We start from the raw sequence: 14318 nt of genomic DNA, 5'->3' as shown, positions 1-14318 counted from the left end.
CACCTCTCTCACCTCACCCATGGATCTGCCATTTACTTACTTTTCTGTGTGTGGGTTCTGATCAAGACTGTGGTGCTGGGAGGAGGTGACACTATCCTCTCTCTTCCTGCTATCTCCCTTATTAGGAAAACACTTAAGAGACAATTCTTCTTGGAAGTGGAAGGAGTTTTTAAATGGGCAAACGGCACAAGAGGAAAAGGCTGGCCCCAGCCCCATCCTTTAGTGTTGCGGCCCTGATCTAACTGGATGCCCGTTTCCCCTGTTGACTTTTTTAAAGTTTAAATTAGACAGGATATCCAATTACACATCAAGGTAATTTCTAGTTTCGCCTTCCCTGTAGGCCTACAGAACCTACAGTGGGGAAAGGCCATAGCTCTGCATGTAGAAGATCCCAGATTTCATCCTTGGCCTCTCCAGGTAGGGTTTGAGGAAATCCCTCCCTGAGCCACAGCCTGTCAACATGGACAGTACTGAGCTAGATGGACCAGTGGTCTGACTCGGTATAAGGCAGCTCCCTATGTTCCTATGTACAGACAGGGCACTGAATGAATACAGTGGTAAGGCCTATAGAACAGTACTTCTCCACACCCTCCTGAGCTTTGGCTCTTCTCTCACAGTACAGGGAGAGAATTCCTAACAAGTGGGGTGAGGTGTGAACACACCAAGAATTCTCCCCAAACATCTCAAGTGTTTCATTATGGGTGCACATTGTGTAATAAGTACCCATGGGCAGGGAGCTGGAAAAGTACTTAAAGGGTTAGGGTTCATTTGCAGAATGCCTGAATGTGGCTAGAGTACTCTGTAGAAGAAAGCCAAGTAACTGATTACCTAGCAGAGAAATCAACACTTACCAGTGCTGTGAATGTGCAAATTGTTAGAGCCGTGCCTTGGACTTAGGTTGGGGGAATCAGGGTAGCTGTCCTGGGATTTGGGGCTGCGGGCACTGAAACAACGTACTTCACTGTCTGTTCCATTCACCATCTCCACAAACTGCCGGCACCTGTGTGCAAGGAGAGAGGAAGAGAAAGAGCTGAAACACAAAATGTCAGAGCAATGGATGCTGTGCAATGGTTCATGAGAAGCATACAAGCATTTTAGCACCCATTAGTAGCTGCAGCCTAGAACAAACAAGGGTCTTTAGAAACACCCAGATGAGAAAAGCAGCATTCTGGTGTCGAAAGTAAAGTTTTCAGCTAGAGATGTCACCCACAAGATGATGCATAAGTTTAATGTTCCATTCAAAAGCCCAGTATAAAGGAACCAGACACATGTTAAGCCCCTTCCCTTTTTTTTATAATCATATTTATTAAAATTTCCAATAATAACAGAATAGAAAAAATAGAAGAGATAAAGAAAAGAAAGAAAAAGAAAGACCAATTTTAAACCCTTATTTTCATAACCTTCTTTCTGGGACTCCCTCCTTCCCCTCCCGACTGTATTCCCCTTTCCCTACGTTGGTTCCACAAGTTCTCATTCCCAATTTAAACCTAATATGTTATACCTATTAGCCAATTTAAATTACAATCTTAACATCACTCCTCATCTTTAACAAAATAGAACAAAGATTTTCCCCCCAAGATCTGCCCCGTTTCCTTCCACGAATTCCCCCTTTTTTTTCCAAAACATGTTAAATCAAAATGCCAAAGTTATATAGAAAGATAAAAGATAGAAGATAGAAGAAGATTCCAAAAGTTGGTTACATAGCCTTTGGATTCTAGAATTCCCCCTCCCTTCCCCGGTTTGGATTCCCCATGTCCATCAGTCTGTATGTTGTCGGCCTGGAGGTCTCATGTCCACAACCAAATTTTCCTCAATCCATCTTGCCGGTTTTCTTTGAATTTGCTTGTTTTGATAATGTTTAACTTCAAAATTCCAGTCTAATAGAGGCCTTTAATTTCCCTTGGTCATTGTTGCTCCTCCCATTATTCTTTCCGTGGCATAGTTGGTCCTTTGCTCTTTTGTTTCTTACTTTCTCAGGTTTCTGTCTTGTTCAGCTGCAAAACCATTCTTATTCTGAAATCTAGTATCTCTACAGAGGTTTGTTATTCAGGAACAAAAACTTACGTCCAGTTCCTACCTTACTTCAATAGAAAGATTCTATTGTGTTGTCACCTCTGTAGACAAAACAATATTTCAGTTTTGCTACTTTCCCAGGAGCTAAGACCAGTACACATCCCGGAGTAGTTTTCCACATACGCCACTTGTAATGTCCCAAAGCCCCTCTAGGGGGGTTGCAGTAACTTTGTGTCCTCTAATCCAAAAGTCAAGTTGTTGTTTCTTTTCCCCCCCGACATTTTGTATCCATATTTATGTCCAATTGTAACAAAATTAACCAGCAAAATACTTGTAACAAAGTCCTCTTTGTATTCTCAGGATTTGACAGCTACTTTGACAGCTGTCAAACTCTCCATCTCTCTCCGCCAGGTTCTCCGAATCGCCCCGGTTCCCAGGGGGGGTTGCCTTTTCCCTCTCACCCTCGACTTTTCTCCTCCAGCACAATTCTTGTAATATCCCATCGTGGAAATGATATTTTTTGTCAGCAATAAACTTCTGAATCGATCTTGGTTTCTCAGTCCTTGTTTTAGCATGTTTACAATCAGGTAGGGGACTGACTTCCTTTTTAGATCCCCCCCGCTCGTGCCGAATCCGAAAAAAATTCCTTTTTTTCTCCTTTTATACCCGGTTACCCAATTACTCACGGGTTGTTGTTAAATGTCCGAATTTCCAATGGAAGAAGCCCGCGCTCTCCGACGAATGGCATGCGGCTGCGCTCGGCAGGGGAAGCGATAGACTCACAGTACCACGCCGCTCCCCGGCACCCGATCCGTAGCCTTTAAAAAGGCTCCTTCACGAGTCGGGAGGGCGCTGATGGTACCAGCCGAGTCCCCATGTCCACGGGCTCCGTGCCCGTGGTTTTTGAGGGTCCCCGCGTCGCCGGCGCGGTAGGACCCAACCCCTGCCGAGCAGACTCCCTCCGGAGCTCGGAGGGAGTCCGCCATTCGGCGATGGCGCCAACCCGGAAGTCCCCATGTTAAGCCCCTTCCCAAGACAGGAAACCACTCCAGCCACAGAGCAAAATCTTTTTTCTAAAATGTCTGAAAGTGGCACTAACGAGTGAAAATTTTCTCTCTTGCTGAATTAGTATTCTTCAGGAGCTGGAGCTAGTAGATAAGATCAACACATGAAGCTGTTTTACACCAAGTCAGGCCATTCATCCATCTAGCTCAGTATTGTCTAATCCAGGGTGTGTTTCAGGCAGGGGTCTTTCTCAGCCCTTCCTGGAAATGCCAGCGCTTGGATCTGGGACCTTCTGTATGCAAAGCACGTGCTCTACCACTGAGCCATAGCATTTTGGCTTCACATTGGGAGCAACCATTCACCCTTAATGCTTTGCTTCTCATAGAAATCAGCATTGTGCAGCAAGTGTTAATAAGAGAACCATGAAGAAGAAATGAGACAAGTTTCTATACTGGTAAGCTGCTTAGAAGCCTACTTTGGCATCAAATTAATTAATTAATTGCAAGACCCTTTCACAGTTCACGTTTGAAAGAACAGATACAGCAAAGCCTAGCACCTTGTTCCATGTTCCATCACTTCTAAAATCACAAGTGTGTTAAGAGTAAAAAAAGCTGAGTCTCTGTGAAAGTGGTATAGACCACTACTTAGTATGACCAACTAGTTCCAGTGTGGGGAACCTTTGGATCTCCAGATGTCGATGAACTACAACCAGATGATCTACCTGTACTAGATTATTAGATTGTGAGCTTGTACAGCAATAAAAAAAGTTAGGTGTTTTATGAGTGTTAATAATGAAAGCAAGCAATTCAAGTCTGCATGCATGTTTTGAAGTACAGAGAAGGACAAGGAACGATACCATGGAGGAAAACGGTACCATTGCAAATAATGTCTTAACAGAGAGAGATGTTTAAAGCATCATTCTGTAAGTAAAGCAACCTTTCACTGGATGATTTGCCATCCCCAGCTCTTCTGGAATAAGTTGGAATGTGGCTCAAGCCTGCTACCCTAACCAATGGGGTCACCTTTTCAGCACTACACATCACTTATTCTTCCTTCATTTAATAAATTTATTAACCACTATTCAAAGTGCAGTGATCTTCTCCTGACAGCTTCTAATTGTAATTGCCAAAGTTGTAATTGCCAAACCTGGAATGTTTGTATCATTGTATCATTAGACTCGCTTTGATAGATCACAGCCAGTAGTTCCAGTATAAGCCTCTGTCTTCTTATGTTCCTCACATTGCAGGTCTTACTGTACTTGAAAGGATTTGGATGTACTCACTTTAACATAAAAAGGAGATTAGGATTGTGCTCTAGGAGTCCTGGGTATAGCTGTTGTGTGGCTTCAATGGCTTCCCCCACTCTTCCTGCCAAGACCAGCTTCTGTATTCCTGTAGATGAAAGCAGAATCACTGGGATGGAACAGTAAGATTGCCTATAATGACAGGTGGCATATAATCCCATAGGTAGACAGGCAATAAAAATGTTGGACTATCTGAATACCTGAAGAACATGAACCTATTTAATTGCAGGTGATGTTCAAAGGCCTTTTTCTAGATACTCCTAACTTCAGAGGATAGATAAAAGTGACCACAAATAAAGTTTAAAGTCTACTTACAAAAATATTATAAGTTGTATGAATGTTAAGAAAATGCACGATAGAAAATAATATGGCATCAGTAATTTAGTCGAAAGATTTATGAGAATAAGTGATGGTTAAGAAATTGATGAAATTTGAAGTAATATTATGTCTAAATTAAGCAGTTCAGTATTTGGAAAAATATCTAAAGTTTGGGACATAATATTTAAGAACTACAAAATAAGAACTGAAATAAGGTAATAAATTGCTGCTTATAATTTTATCATTAAGAACGCAGGAAAGGGAGATGTGAGGAAGTCCAAAGGTTATGGTAATTTGATCTTTGAACAGCTGGTTTTGTTGTATTTTTTCTATTCAATGTTCAATTTCTTGTTGCTTTTTGTCTTTCTTTGTTTGCTATACTGTGGTGATGGTATTATATATGTTTGGTGTTTTTCCTTTTTCTGTTAAAAATTTGCAATAAATATCTTATAAAAAAAAAAAGTGACCACAAATAGCGACTTCAGTGTGATGGCACCCCAGTTGTGGAATTTCTTCCCCAGAAGGTACACCTGGTGCCAACTGCAGATTATTAGGTGTCAGATAAAAAGTGTTATTCTTGTTTTAAGTTTTTAACTGAACAGTAATACTGATTTATCTGCTGGTGTTACAATACCTTCATGCTGCTTCCTGTTGGTTTATTGATTTTATTAATTTTATTGATGTCTGAACTTTGTACCTGATAGTTATTTACTGATGCTTTACATTACTTTATATGAAAGCTACTCTGAGAACTTGTTAAGAGGCAAAAGGAAAACCCCCCACATAAAATGATTTTATTTTCATTGTGAACCACTATGGGAGTTCTTATAGCAGAAAGATTATCAATAAATATTCCAAATAAATATTAGTAATTCAGCAATTGAGAGAAGATAGTGGTCTTTCAAGTGCCAAAAATCCTGCATGGAGTTAGAGGTATAACTCTGTACCCAAAACAGTGAGTTCTTTGAAAAGGACAGCCAAAGACAACATGCAAGGCTTTTTTTATGTATGCATTTAAAAAAATAGAAATAAATAATATAGGTTTGGCAGAGTACCTATTTTCCTTGAGTAGACTATCCTGCTTTTAAAGTTCTCAAACCAAACATTTGGTTTGGGAGTGGCAGGATGAGGGGGGAAATGATGAGACATTGGAACACTGGCAGCCACAGAAGAGGACCCAAGGGAAGTTGTGCAGGATATTGAGGTTCTACCTAGTGACCACTTCCATTTGGCATCTGAATATGTGGATATTGGACTGAAGTCATGCTGCAGGCAGGAAGGGCTGTCTCTCAAGTCTTCAGGGAAAGTTGTGAGGAAGTTGTAAGAATAAACTTACTTTGTCTGTTCTTTATAGAGATCTGTTCTTCCTGGATTGTACTTTCCGTCACCCTGGCAAAGGCAGTTGCTGTAGCACAGTACCCGTGATGGACCAGATAGGAAGAGACCATACTGAGGGGAGAATACAGAAAGCAAATTGTAGAATGGCTATCTCTGTCAGCACAGAGCCATGGCAAAGCTGTAAAGCAGGGCTGTCCAACAGGTTGATCATGATCTACTAGTCAATCCCCAGGAGGTTTTTGTAGATCGCGGACGATCGCTGGCTCCGCTATCTGGCCCCACCCCTTAGATTGCTATACCGGAAGACGGAGCTCTTGCTGCGATGCTGACTGTTTCATTCGCAATCTCTTGGTGAGTGACTTATTATTTATTTCCCTGCCCTGATCCCCCCAATAAACGGCATTTGCCTTCCTAAAAAAAGCTCAGCAACTTTGACCAGAACCCCCCAAAAAGGGGTAGCTCACTGCCAGTTTTTAACTGTGTGAGTAAATTGCAGTCTCTTGGAAGTTGGCTATCCCTGCTATAAAATATATCTGGGAGGATCACATTAATTTGAAGTCAGACGGTGTATCCCAGAGTTGTCCTTGGCCCTGCTTCCTACAATGAAAATGTCACACTCTTATATGGTGAACAAAAGCATTTTGGGAAGGGAACAGAAGACACTACTCTTGGTACATTCACACACGCAACACAGGAGTTAGGCTAGCCAAAGGGAAGCGATCAACTCCTGCTTGGGTATGAACAGTCAAACTGTTATTAAAGAGCACCCAGGAAATGAATGTATTATGGTGAAGGAAACCTACATTAATGTTGCAAACTTTTTTTTTAGTATCACTGCATAAGATGTTCAAAATAATACTGTATTAATGTAAGTGAACAGCAAGTGACCCTGGACCAATTTACTGGAAATCCTATAATGAACCATTAAATATACTGCCTGTCTTACTGAGGTCTGTAGCAGTCCTATAAGCCTATCTAATCCTTTTTGAAAGTCATATATAATAGAACACTAATCACTGTGCTGTAAACCACTCTACAAAAATAATCAAAGGGCATTATAAAAATATGTCAAAATATATAAAAAATCCAAAGCGATAGCACCCCTGTCCTCTGGAATGTAACATGCTTCCCTCCAGGTGTTGTGGTCTACAATTCACAACCAATGGTCAACTGCCTGTTGATTTTGCAAAGCTTCATCCAAAACAATTTCTGGGAAGAGGGGACATCAGATTCTCAGTCACTTCAAATTCTGTGCTCTGGAGCTCTGTGCTTCATTTCCCCTCATTTCTGTCTGGGACACAAAGATATAGAAGCTGTAATGCTTCTCCAAACCATCGCCTTTCCCTCCGCATCTGGTTCAGTGATTTGCCAGTGACTTGTCCTCAGACAGGCTAAAAAGCAATCAAGCCAGATAGTTCCTGAAAGCAGCCCTCCACTCTTGAGATTGCTACTGAAAATGAGATTTGTGCAGGTTTGTTCTTGTTTTTTAAAAATGAAACACATGTGCAGAGCAAACAGTAAGCTCTTTGTTCCTCATTAGCATTAAGGAACTTTAACACACACAAAAATTGTCCAACATAAAGGAAGAGGGGTGCAGGACGTACTTTATAAGCAGACCACTCTATAGCAATTGATGTTCTTTAATGAAGCTTCTAAGTAAAAAGAAATTAATGCTCCCACTCACTTCTGTAGCATGGCTTGCCATTCACCTAGCCGGTCACCTATGGGAAACCGCTTAATGGTGCCCTGAATCTTTGCTCGCCACTCCCTCATGTAATCTTCGATGTCAAACACAAACGGCTGCTGCCCAAAGTTGGCATCCACTATCTCTCCGGGTGTCTGGAGCCCCACAGTGGGATATAAATTGGCCTGCCAAAAGAAGAAACCCCAGTTAAAAAATAGGGCCCTTTTCGGGAAGAAAGCTAACATACATTTTTCTCTGAGCCTCCAAGGATCAGCTGAAAACAAGCAAGGGTGCTAAACTTAGAGGAAGCTCAAATGAAGCCTCCAGATTAGGGAGACGGGACAAGCACTATTCAGAGCAATTTATAAGAAACCGAACACAATATATGAGGAACCAACTAGCAAAAAACCCCAACCCTTTATGACATAGCTATAAGGTTTTACTGAATCTTTGTGACTTCCAAGAGCAGTTTGGGAAGTGAGAGAGCAAAATTAAACACACATGGCTCCATGTCAATCCTTGCATGAGTTTGCAGATTGCAAGTTTCCCCAGGGACTTCAGTCTTCCTAAAAACAGACTGTGGGAATGGAGGAAGGATCATTTGCCTTAATGACAGTCACATAATATGTACTCATAATCTTCCAAGACTAGAATGAATGCTACTCCAGAACCTCCACAACATTTTACCTTCGTGCTTGTAGTTACCTATGGCAAAAATACTTTGTAAACATATCCTCTAAGTGCCTCTGAGAAAGCTACAATCAATGTGTGCTGGATAGAGCTTTAACAGCACCAACAGTTTTGAGCAAGAAAGAAAAAGACAGCTTAGATAAAGCAAAGCTACTATGGAGAACTGGAAGAGAGCTTCCAGCATCTGGAGGCAAGCAGTATTTCCCAGTCCAATCAAAATAGAAATCAACAATCACAGGTGAGCTTTAAATAACATACAGGGATCAAATGGCCTTCTACCAGCAGAGGAAAAACATACCAGCAACTAAGAGAAAGCAGCGTTGATTACTGTCACAAGGCCTATATACCAAATAACTACAAAACAAGGCTTTAAGAGGTATGTAAGATACTTAGCCCATACAGTGGTACCTCAGTTTTTGAACGCCGTAAACCCGGAAGTAAATGCTTCTGTTTTCAAACACGCCTCAGAAGTCAAACATACCACGCGGCTTCTGCTGAGTGCAAGATCCTGAGGCCTAGCTGTTGGCTATTGTTTGGTTTTCGAATGTTTCAGAACTCGAACTGTCTTCCGGAATGGATTACATTCGAAAAGCAAGGTACCACTGTATCTACATTTCCTTTCCAACAAGTCATGCCAGGCAGTGAATTGTGCTTTTCTAATCTATCTTGTACATTCATTCCAAATTACTCGTTTGACCTCCCTAATAACTTACACTTCACCTTCTAGTGAGCTTGTCCACATTTTTGTGGAAAGGGACATAGGAAGTCACCTTGTATACCAAGTCAGACCATTGCCCCATCTAGCTTAGCACTGTCTACACTCAGTCCTGAGTATCTCAGTAGCAGATCTCCAGGAAGTCTTTTCCCAATTGCATGCAAACATGTGCTCTACTGCTGAGCTATGACCCTTCCCCAATATTCTCTTCTATTCCTTATCTTCATTCAGGTAACCTTGCTGTGCTGCTTTCTTTTTAATAGCTAGAAGATCCATTTCTTGCATTCCTTTCCAGGTGCTAGGGTGGTGTAATGGTTAGAGTGTTGGACTAGGACCTGGGAGACCAGGGTTTGAATTCTCACTTAGCTATGAAGCTCACTGGGTGACCTTGGGTCAGCCAGTCTATAGGTCTAGGCTGCCTCACAGGGTTGTTGTGAGGACAAAATGGGAAGGGAGAACCATGTACACCACCTTAAGTTCCTTTGAGGAAAAGGCGATATATAAATGTAATTTAAAAAATAAATAAATCTGAAACCCAGTACCCTTAGTGGGAAGCAATGGTCAAGCATGCTCTGAAAATCTAGGTACTTTATCGGGAATATTATGAAGTCCTTACATATGCTGCTCACTTTTTCTCAGCAAGAAACATTCTTAGAATTGCATTACTTTTCACACCAGGAGAGGAAGAATGGGCAGGTTTGGTTGACTAGATGCAGCCTGAGTCTGTGTAGAGGGTGACAGTAAAGAAGAGGGGTGGGTTGGAAGAGTACCCTATCCTGTTGGTTGTAATTCCAAAGCAGAAAGAAGTCTAAAATCACATCTGATTGGATCAGTCTACCAAAGACTCACAGTATTTTTTGAAACCAAAATCTTTCGTGATACCAGTCAAGTCAAGATTGTATATAGCCGTTCTCCTTTACAGCTGATTTTGAATTCAAGTGATGCTACAGGAACAGCCCTCACAGAAAATAAATTCATTGCCATGCAGCTAAGAACTGAATATCCAAAGGTTCAGAATTAAGTGGACAGGTAGAGAAGAGTTCAGTGCCTAGGCAGAAAGGAAGCTGAAGAGCTAAAATTCAGAGTAAGACTCATGCAACACTCTTCCAAGCAACAGAGTAACTGCAGTAAGAAAACCAGTGTACTGGGAAGGATTAGATAAAAGGCAGCTTAAGCTTCAAGGACTGCTACTAAACTGGAAAAAGAAGCCAACTTCAGAAGTAGTAGACTGTAGACAAAAGGGCAAAGAATGTTTATCGTGTGCAAGTATTTCATGGAGTTGCAGACTGATTGCGTAAGAACTTTTCAGCACAGGAGAAGCAGATGATCTCTTAAAAGAGCATCATCATTCACAGATATGAACCAACTTAATTTCATTTCTAACAGTGGGTGCTAGAAATCATATGATTTAGGTGTTTTCATTTATTTTTATTGATTCTGGAACTATATTGATTTTGCATTGTATTGTAATTCACACTCTACTAGTGAAGTCAATATCCCCCTGTTCTGGATCACAGGGAAGTCCATAAGCAGTAACCAAATCCATAACCTAGAACAGATTTCCAAGCATGGTTCCCCAGATATTGTTGGATTACAATTATTATCGTCCCTGTTCATTAGGCATGCTGGCTATGGCTGATGCAGATTGTGGTCCAATAAAATCTGGGGAGCCAAGGCTGACTAGAAAATGTAGCATTCTATCTTTCATTAGGACTGGCATGAAACACAGCATGTAGGCAGGATCTTGGATGTGCTGCAGGACATGGAAGCATATTGGGGAGGGAACTAGCCATTGCAAAGAAGTACCTCTTAAACTGTTTGCAGGTACCCAACTAAGAGTGAACTCTGCAATTATATAAACTTACATTTAAACAAGCAGGGGCCCTGCTCCTTGGCTGGATCTTTAACTGTTCATGAACACTTTTTGAAAGGAACTAATGCTACCTACAAATCATCTGAACAAATGACATGTCTGAATGCAGCAACAGATAACAGCGAAACAACCAGACTGATAATAGCAATGAAAACCTTGGACTGCAATTCAGCTGCACTTAAAGCAGGCTTCCGCAACCTCGGCCCTCCAGATGTTTTGAGACTACAATTTCCAGCATCCCTGACCTCTGGTCCTGCTAGCTAGGGATCATGGGAGTTGCAGGCCAAAAACATCTAGAGGGCCGAGGTTGAGGAAGCCTGACTTAAAGGTTTCAAACAAAGCTCTCCCTCCCCCAAAAAGTTTGTTCCTTGGTTGTTAAATAGTTGCTTTCAAAGCTAAGCAACCATGGGACATGTAATATCTGCATGTACATACATTTTGCTTTTGATTTTCAAGAAGGTTTAAAGTATTAAGCTAGTCTATTATGCTATGGACCCACAAAATGCACACTTCCATTTGGCTTGCAATATTGTCCAGCCTTGTAAACTAGCTCCCCAAAGTTACTAATCTGGGAGTACGGATGCTAACCTGCTTAGGGGTTAGTACCCTGTGTGTCCCATGTTGGCTGTGGAAGAGAGGGCAGCATGTATATGCAAACTACTGGCCTGTTAACGGGTGCTTGTTTTTTTAACGCCTTCCATCAAGTAGGCTGACAGAAAAGATAAAAAGCAACCCATCCCTACATTAATCTGGTGCAATTCCCTGATGGTTATGGAGGAAAATGACTTCTTTTCTTCCACAGCTAGCAGAGATACCAAGTGGGCTAATGGAAAAGTGATGGAGTGAATGCTCCTCTTCTGCCAGCTTGCTCACTTGCCTGCATGAAATTCTTGGTTGCCCATAGCAACTGAGTGAGTTGTTAAATACAAGGTTGGTATCTTTGCTGTAGCTTTCAAAGTGCAAATTCCAGCACTTGCATATGCTCAAGTTAAGTCTATTGCCCTCCAGATGCTGTTTTACTACAAATCCAATCACCCCTGACCATTAGATCTGCTGGTCAGGGCAAATGAGAGTTGTAACCCAGCAATATCTGGAGGGCCACAGGTTCCCACTCCTAACCTAACTCATGAATGGTCTATCTGTTCTCCCTACTGCTGTTGCAAAATTTTCTTTTTGTAAGCCTGTTTGTCTTGCATGTTTTGAAGTGCAACTGCTTACATGTTTTGTACTCTGGTGTTGATTCCTGCACACAAAATGCATAATCTCAGACTTTAAAAGTACATGCTGGTATGCATTCCCACTTTTCCTTTGCCACATGCTCCAGTGGTAAGCAAGAATGCATCAGCCCACATGTTGATGCACATTTCTAAACAGGGGGAAAATTACACATATATGCACTGTTTCTAATGGAACCAATGCATGTGCATTTTGTTATCAGCTCTGGGACTCATGTACAAAGTTCCATAGAACAAAGCAACCCTCAGACTACCATTTCTATCCAAGAGCCTTTGAACTTTGCTCATGCTGAAAAGAAATTTCTTACTTGATTTGCTACGGTGTTGTTAGATTTGGACTCCAACTAGCAAGTCCAAGAGGCAAGGAAATGTTTGGATTGTGGATGTAGTTTGTATAGCAAAAACAAAATGGAACATTTCAGAAACTGGGAATTCTCTTTGTTTGCTTGGCTAACTTGCATTGCTGAACAATTCACTAACTCATGTTATTTTTAGCTTGCCTGAGGCAGCCAAGGCAACATAGAGGTCCTGCTTTATTCTAGACAGACGTCTTGCATTGTTTATTTTAAAGCAAACCATATCCCTGAAAAACTATTGAATTCCAAACAACCTTGCAATAATTTGAGTTTTCCCTACACTTCCAGTATGTTCCAAGAAAAGCCTGATAATAACCAGCACCCTTTCTGCAGCTAGTTTTGCTAAAAGAAACTTGCCAACCTGATTCAATGCAAGCACATCAAGCAAGGAGCCTCATACTAACCACTTCCAGATGGCATGGCAAAGAGAAGACATCAAAATATCCCAGTCAATTTCCCCCTCCCTTCAATTTGAATCTTTTGTTAAAATACTGAAAATAGTTGTACTTACAGGGAGGTCTGTAAAGGCTATACCTGTGGGGGGAAAAATATTAGAATTAAGACAGAGGATTTCCTCCCATTTGCCTACAACTTTAATGTATTACACATGCTACAGCATAATAAATTCTATGTTGGGCCTTAACAGAAGCAATTTGTGGTTTGTGAAGCAGGATCTTCCATGTATTGCAATCTTCGGTGACATTAGGAAGACTTGCAATGTCTATTTGTGCTTTCTCAGGAGCAATTCCCACTGTGTTTGGTGGTTCTTACTTCCAGGCAATTATATTTAGGACTGTAGCATTAGTTCCTCAACCTAACCTTCAACTTAAGGCTGAACTAAAGGTTTCATAAATAGTGAATTAACTCACATTGTGAATTAGAACCTTTTCAGGGAGGTTAAAGTTGCCAATAAATTTTCAGACAAAGACCAACACCAACATTTCATTGCCCTCTATTGCCCTCCAGGAAGGCTGCAACAGAGTCAATGGGTTTGTACCAATGGATTTCATAGGATCCGAGCTAGTAGTTCAGAGTTTGCCTGCATAAGGAATCAAATTAAACTAGGGTGTGTGTGTGTTAATTTAATGCAGATCTGTTAGTGACAATAAAACTCATCCAAAGTTTAGTTAGTTTTATTTGTTTCTTTAAGGCATCATCATGATTTAAGGATTTATTTCAGACAGAGAAAAACAGCTGAGGATTCAGATGAAGTAAGAGAGGAATGTGGCTTGGGGAGGGGTGTGGCCAAACAAGAGTCCCAAGTGTCCCAGACAGAAAGGTTTGGAAGGTCTGAGCTGGCTCTGAGCTTCCTCTTCTCTTTGCTTTCGGCTGCAGGAAAGCCCAATTACCTGCAACTACATCTGTGTACATTCATTCTCTTATTTCTGACTTTCCCTTTCCACTCTCTGTCATCTCCTTCAGTTACAAAGTTCAGGTTGAATGCCCCGTAGAGTAGAAACCAGGCCTTTGGGGGGGGGGTGTCATGTTAGTCTATAAAAATTTAGGAACATGGGTGACACCTTAGAAAAACACAACTGCCACACTCAAATGATTTAATACCATTTCTTAAAATGAGAATTACAGGGTAACTGCACATAGTACTGGAGAGAACCATTGTTTCAGGAGACATGTTTCACTTGGAAATTGTTAGATGCAGGTATGTTTCATGTCACTTTCACTCTTTACAGCAGGGGTGGACAACCTGTGGCCCTCCAGATGTTGTTGGACTACAACTTCCATCATCCCTAGGGTTGATGGAAAATAGATTCCAACAACATCTGAAACGCC

The 14318-nt window shown here is 41.3% G+C and overlaps 1 protein-coding gene across 2 annotated transcripts in view; it reads right to left on the bottom strand.

The window, feature by feature from the left end:
- The window catches only part of RANBP10 (RAN binding protein 10), a 50154-nt gene that overhangs the window by 9410 nt on the left and 26426 nt on the right, over positions 1 to 14318 (bottom strand). For both annotated transcript variants that reach the window (XM_081202407.1, XM_081202408.1), the window contains exons 5-9: positions 13042 to 13064; positions 7662 to 7846; positions 5976 to 6088; positions 4301 to 4409; positions 852 to 1000 (exon numbers count right to left, since the gene is read on the bottom strand). In XM_081202407.1, coding sequence (XP_081058533.1) covers positions 852 to 1000; positions 4301 to 4409; positions 5976 to 6088; positions 7662 to 7846; positions 13042 to 13064 — 579 coding nt within the window. The remainder of the gene's footprint in view (positions 1 to 851; positions 1001 to 4300; positions 4410 to 5975; positions 6089 to 7661; positions 7847 to 13041; positions 13065 to 14318) is intronic.

This window comes from Podarcis bocagei (genome assembly GCF_964188305.1).
Source record: "Podarcis bocagei genome assembly, chromosome: 7".
Taxonomy (NCBI): domain Eukaryota; kingdom Metazoa; phylum Chordata; class Lepidosauria; order Squamata; family Lacertidae; genus Podarcis; species Podarcis bocagei.
The sequence above is the reverse complement of the archived record's forward strand: the minus strand, read 5'-3'. Positions and strand labels throughout refer to the sequence as shown.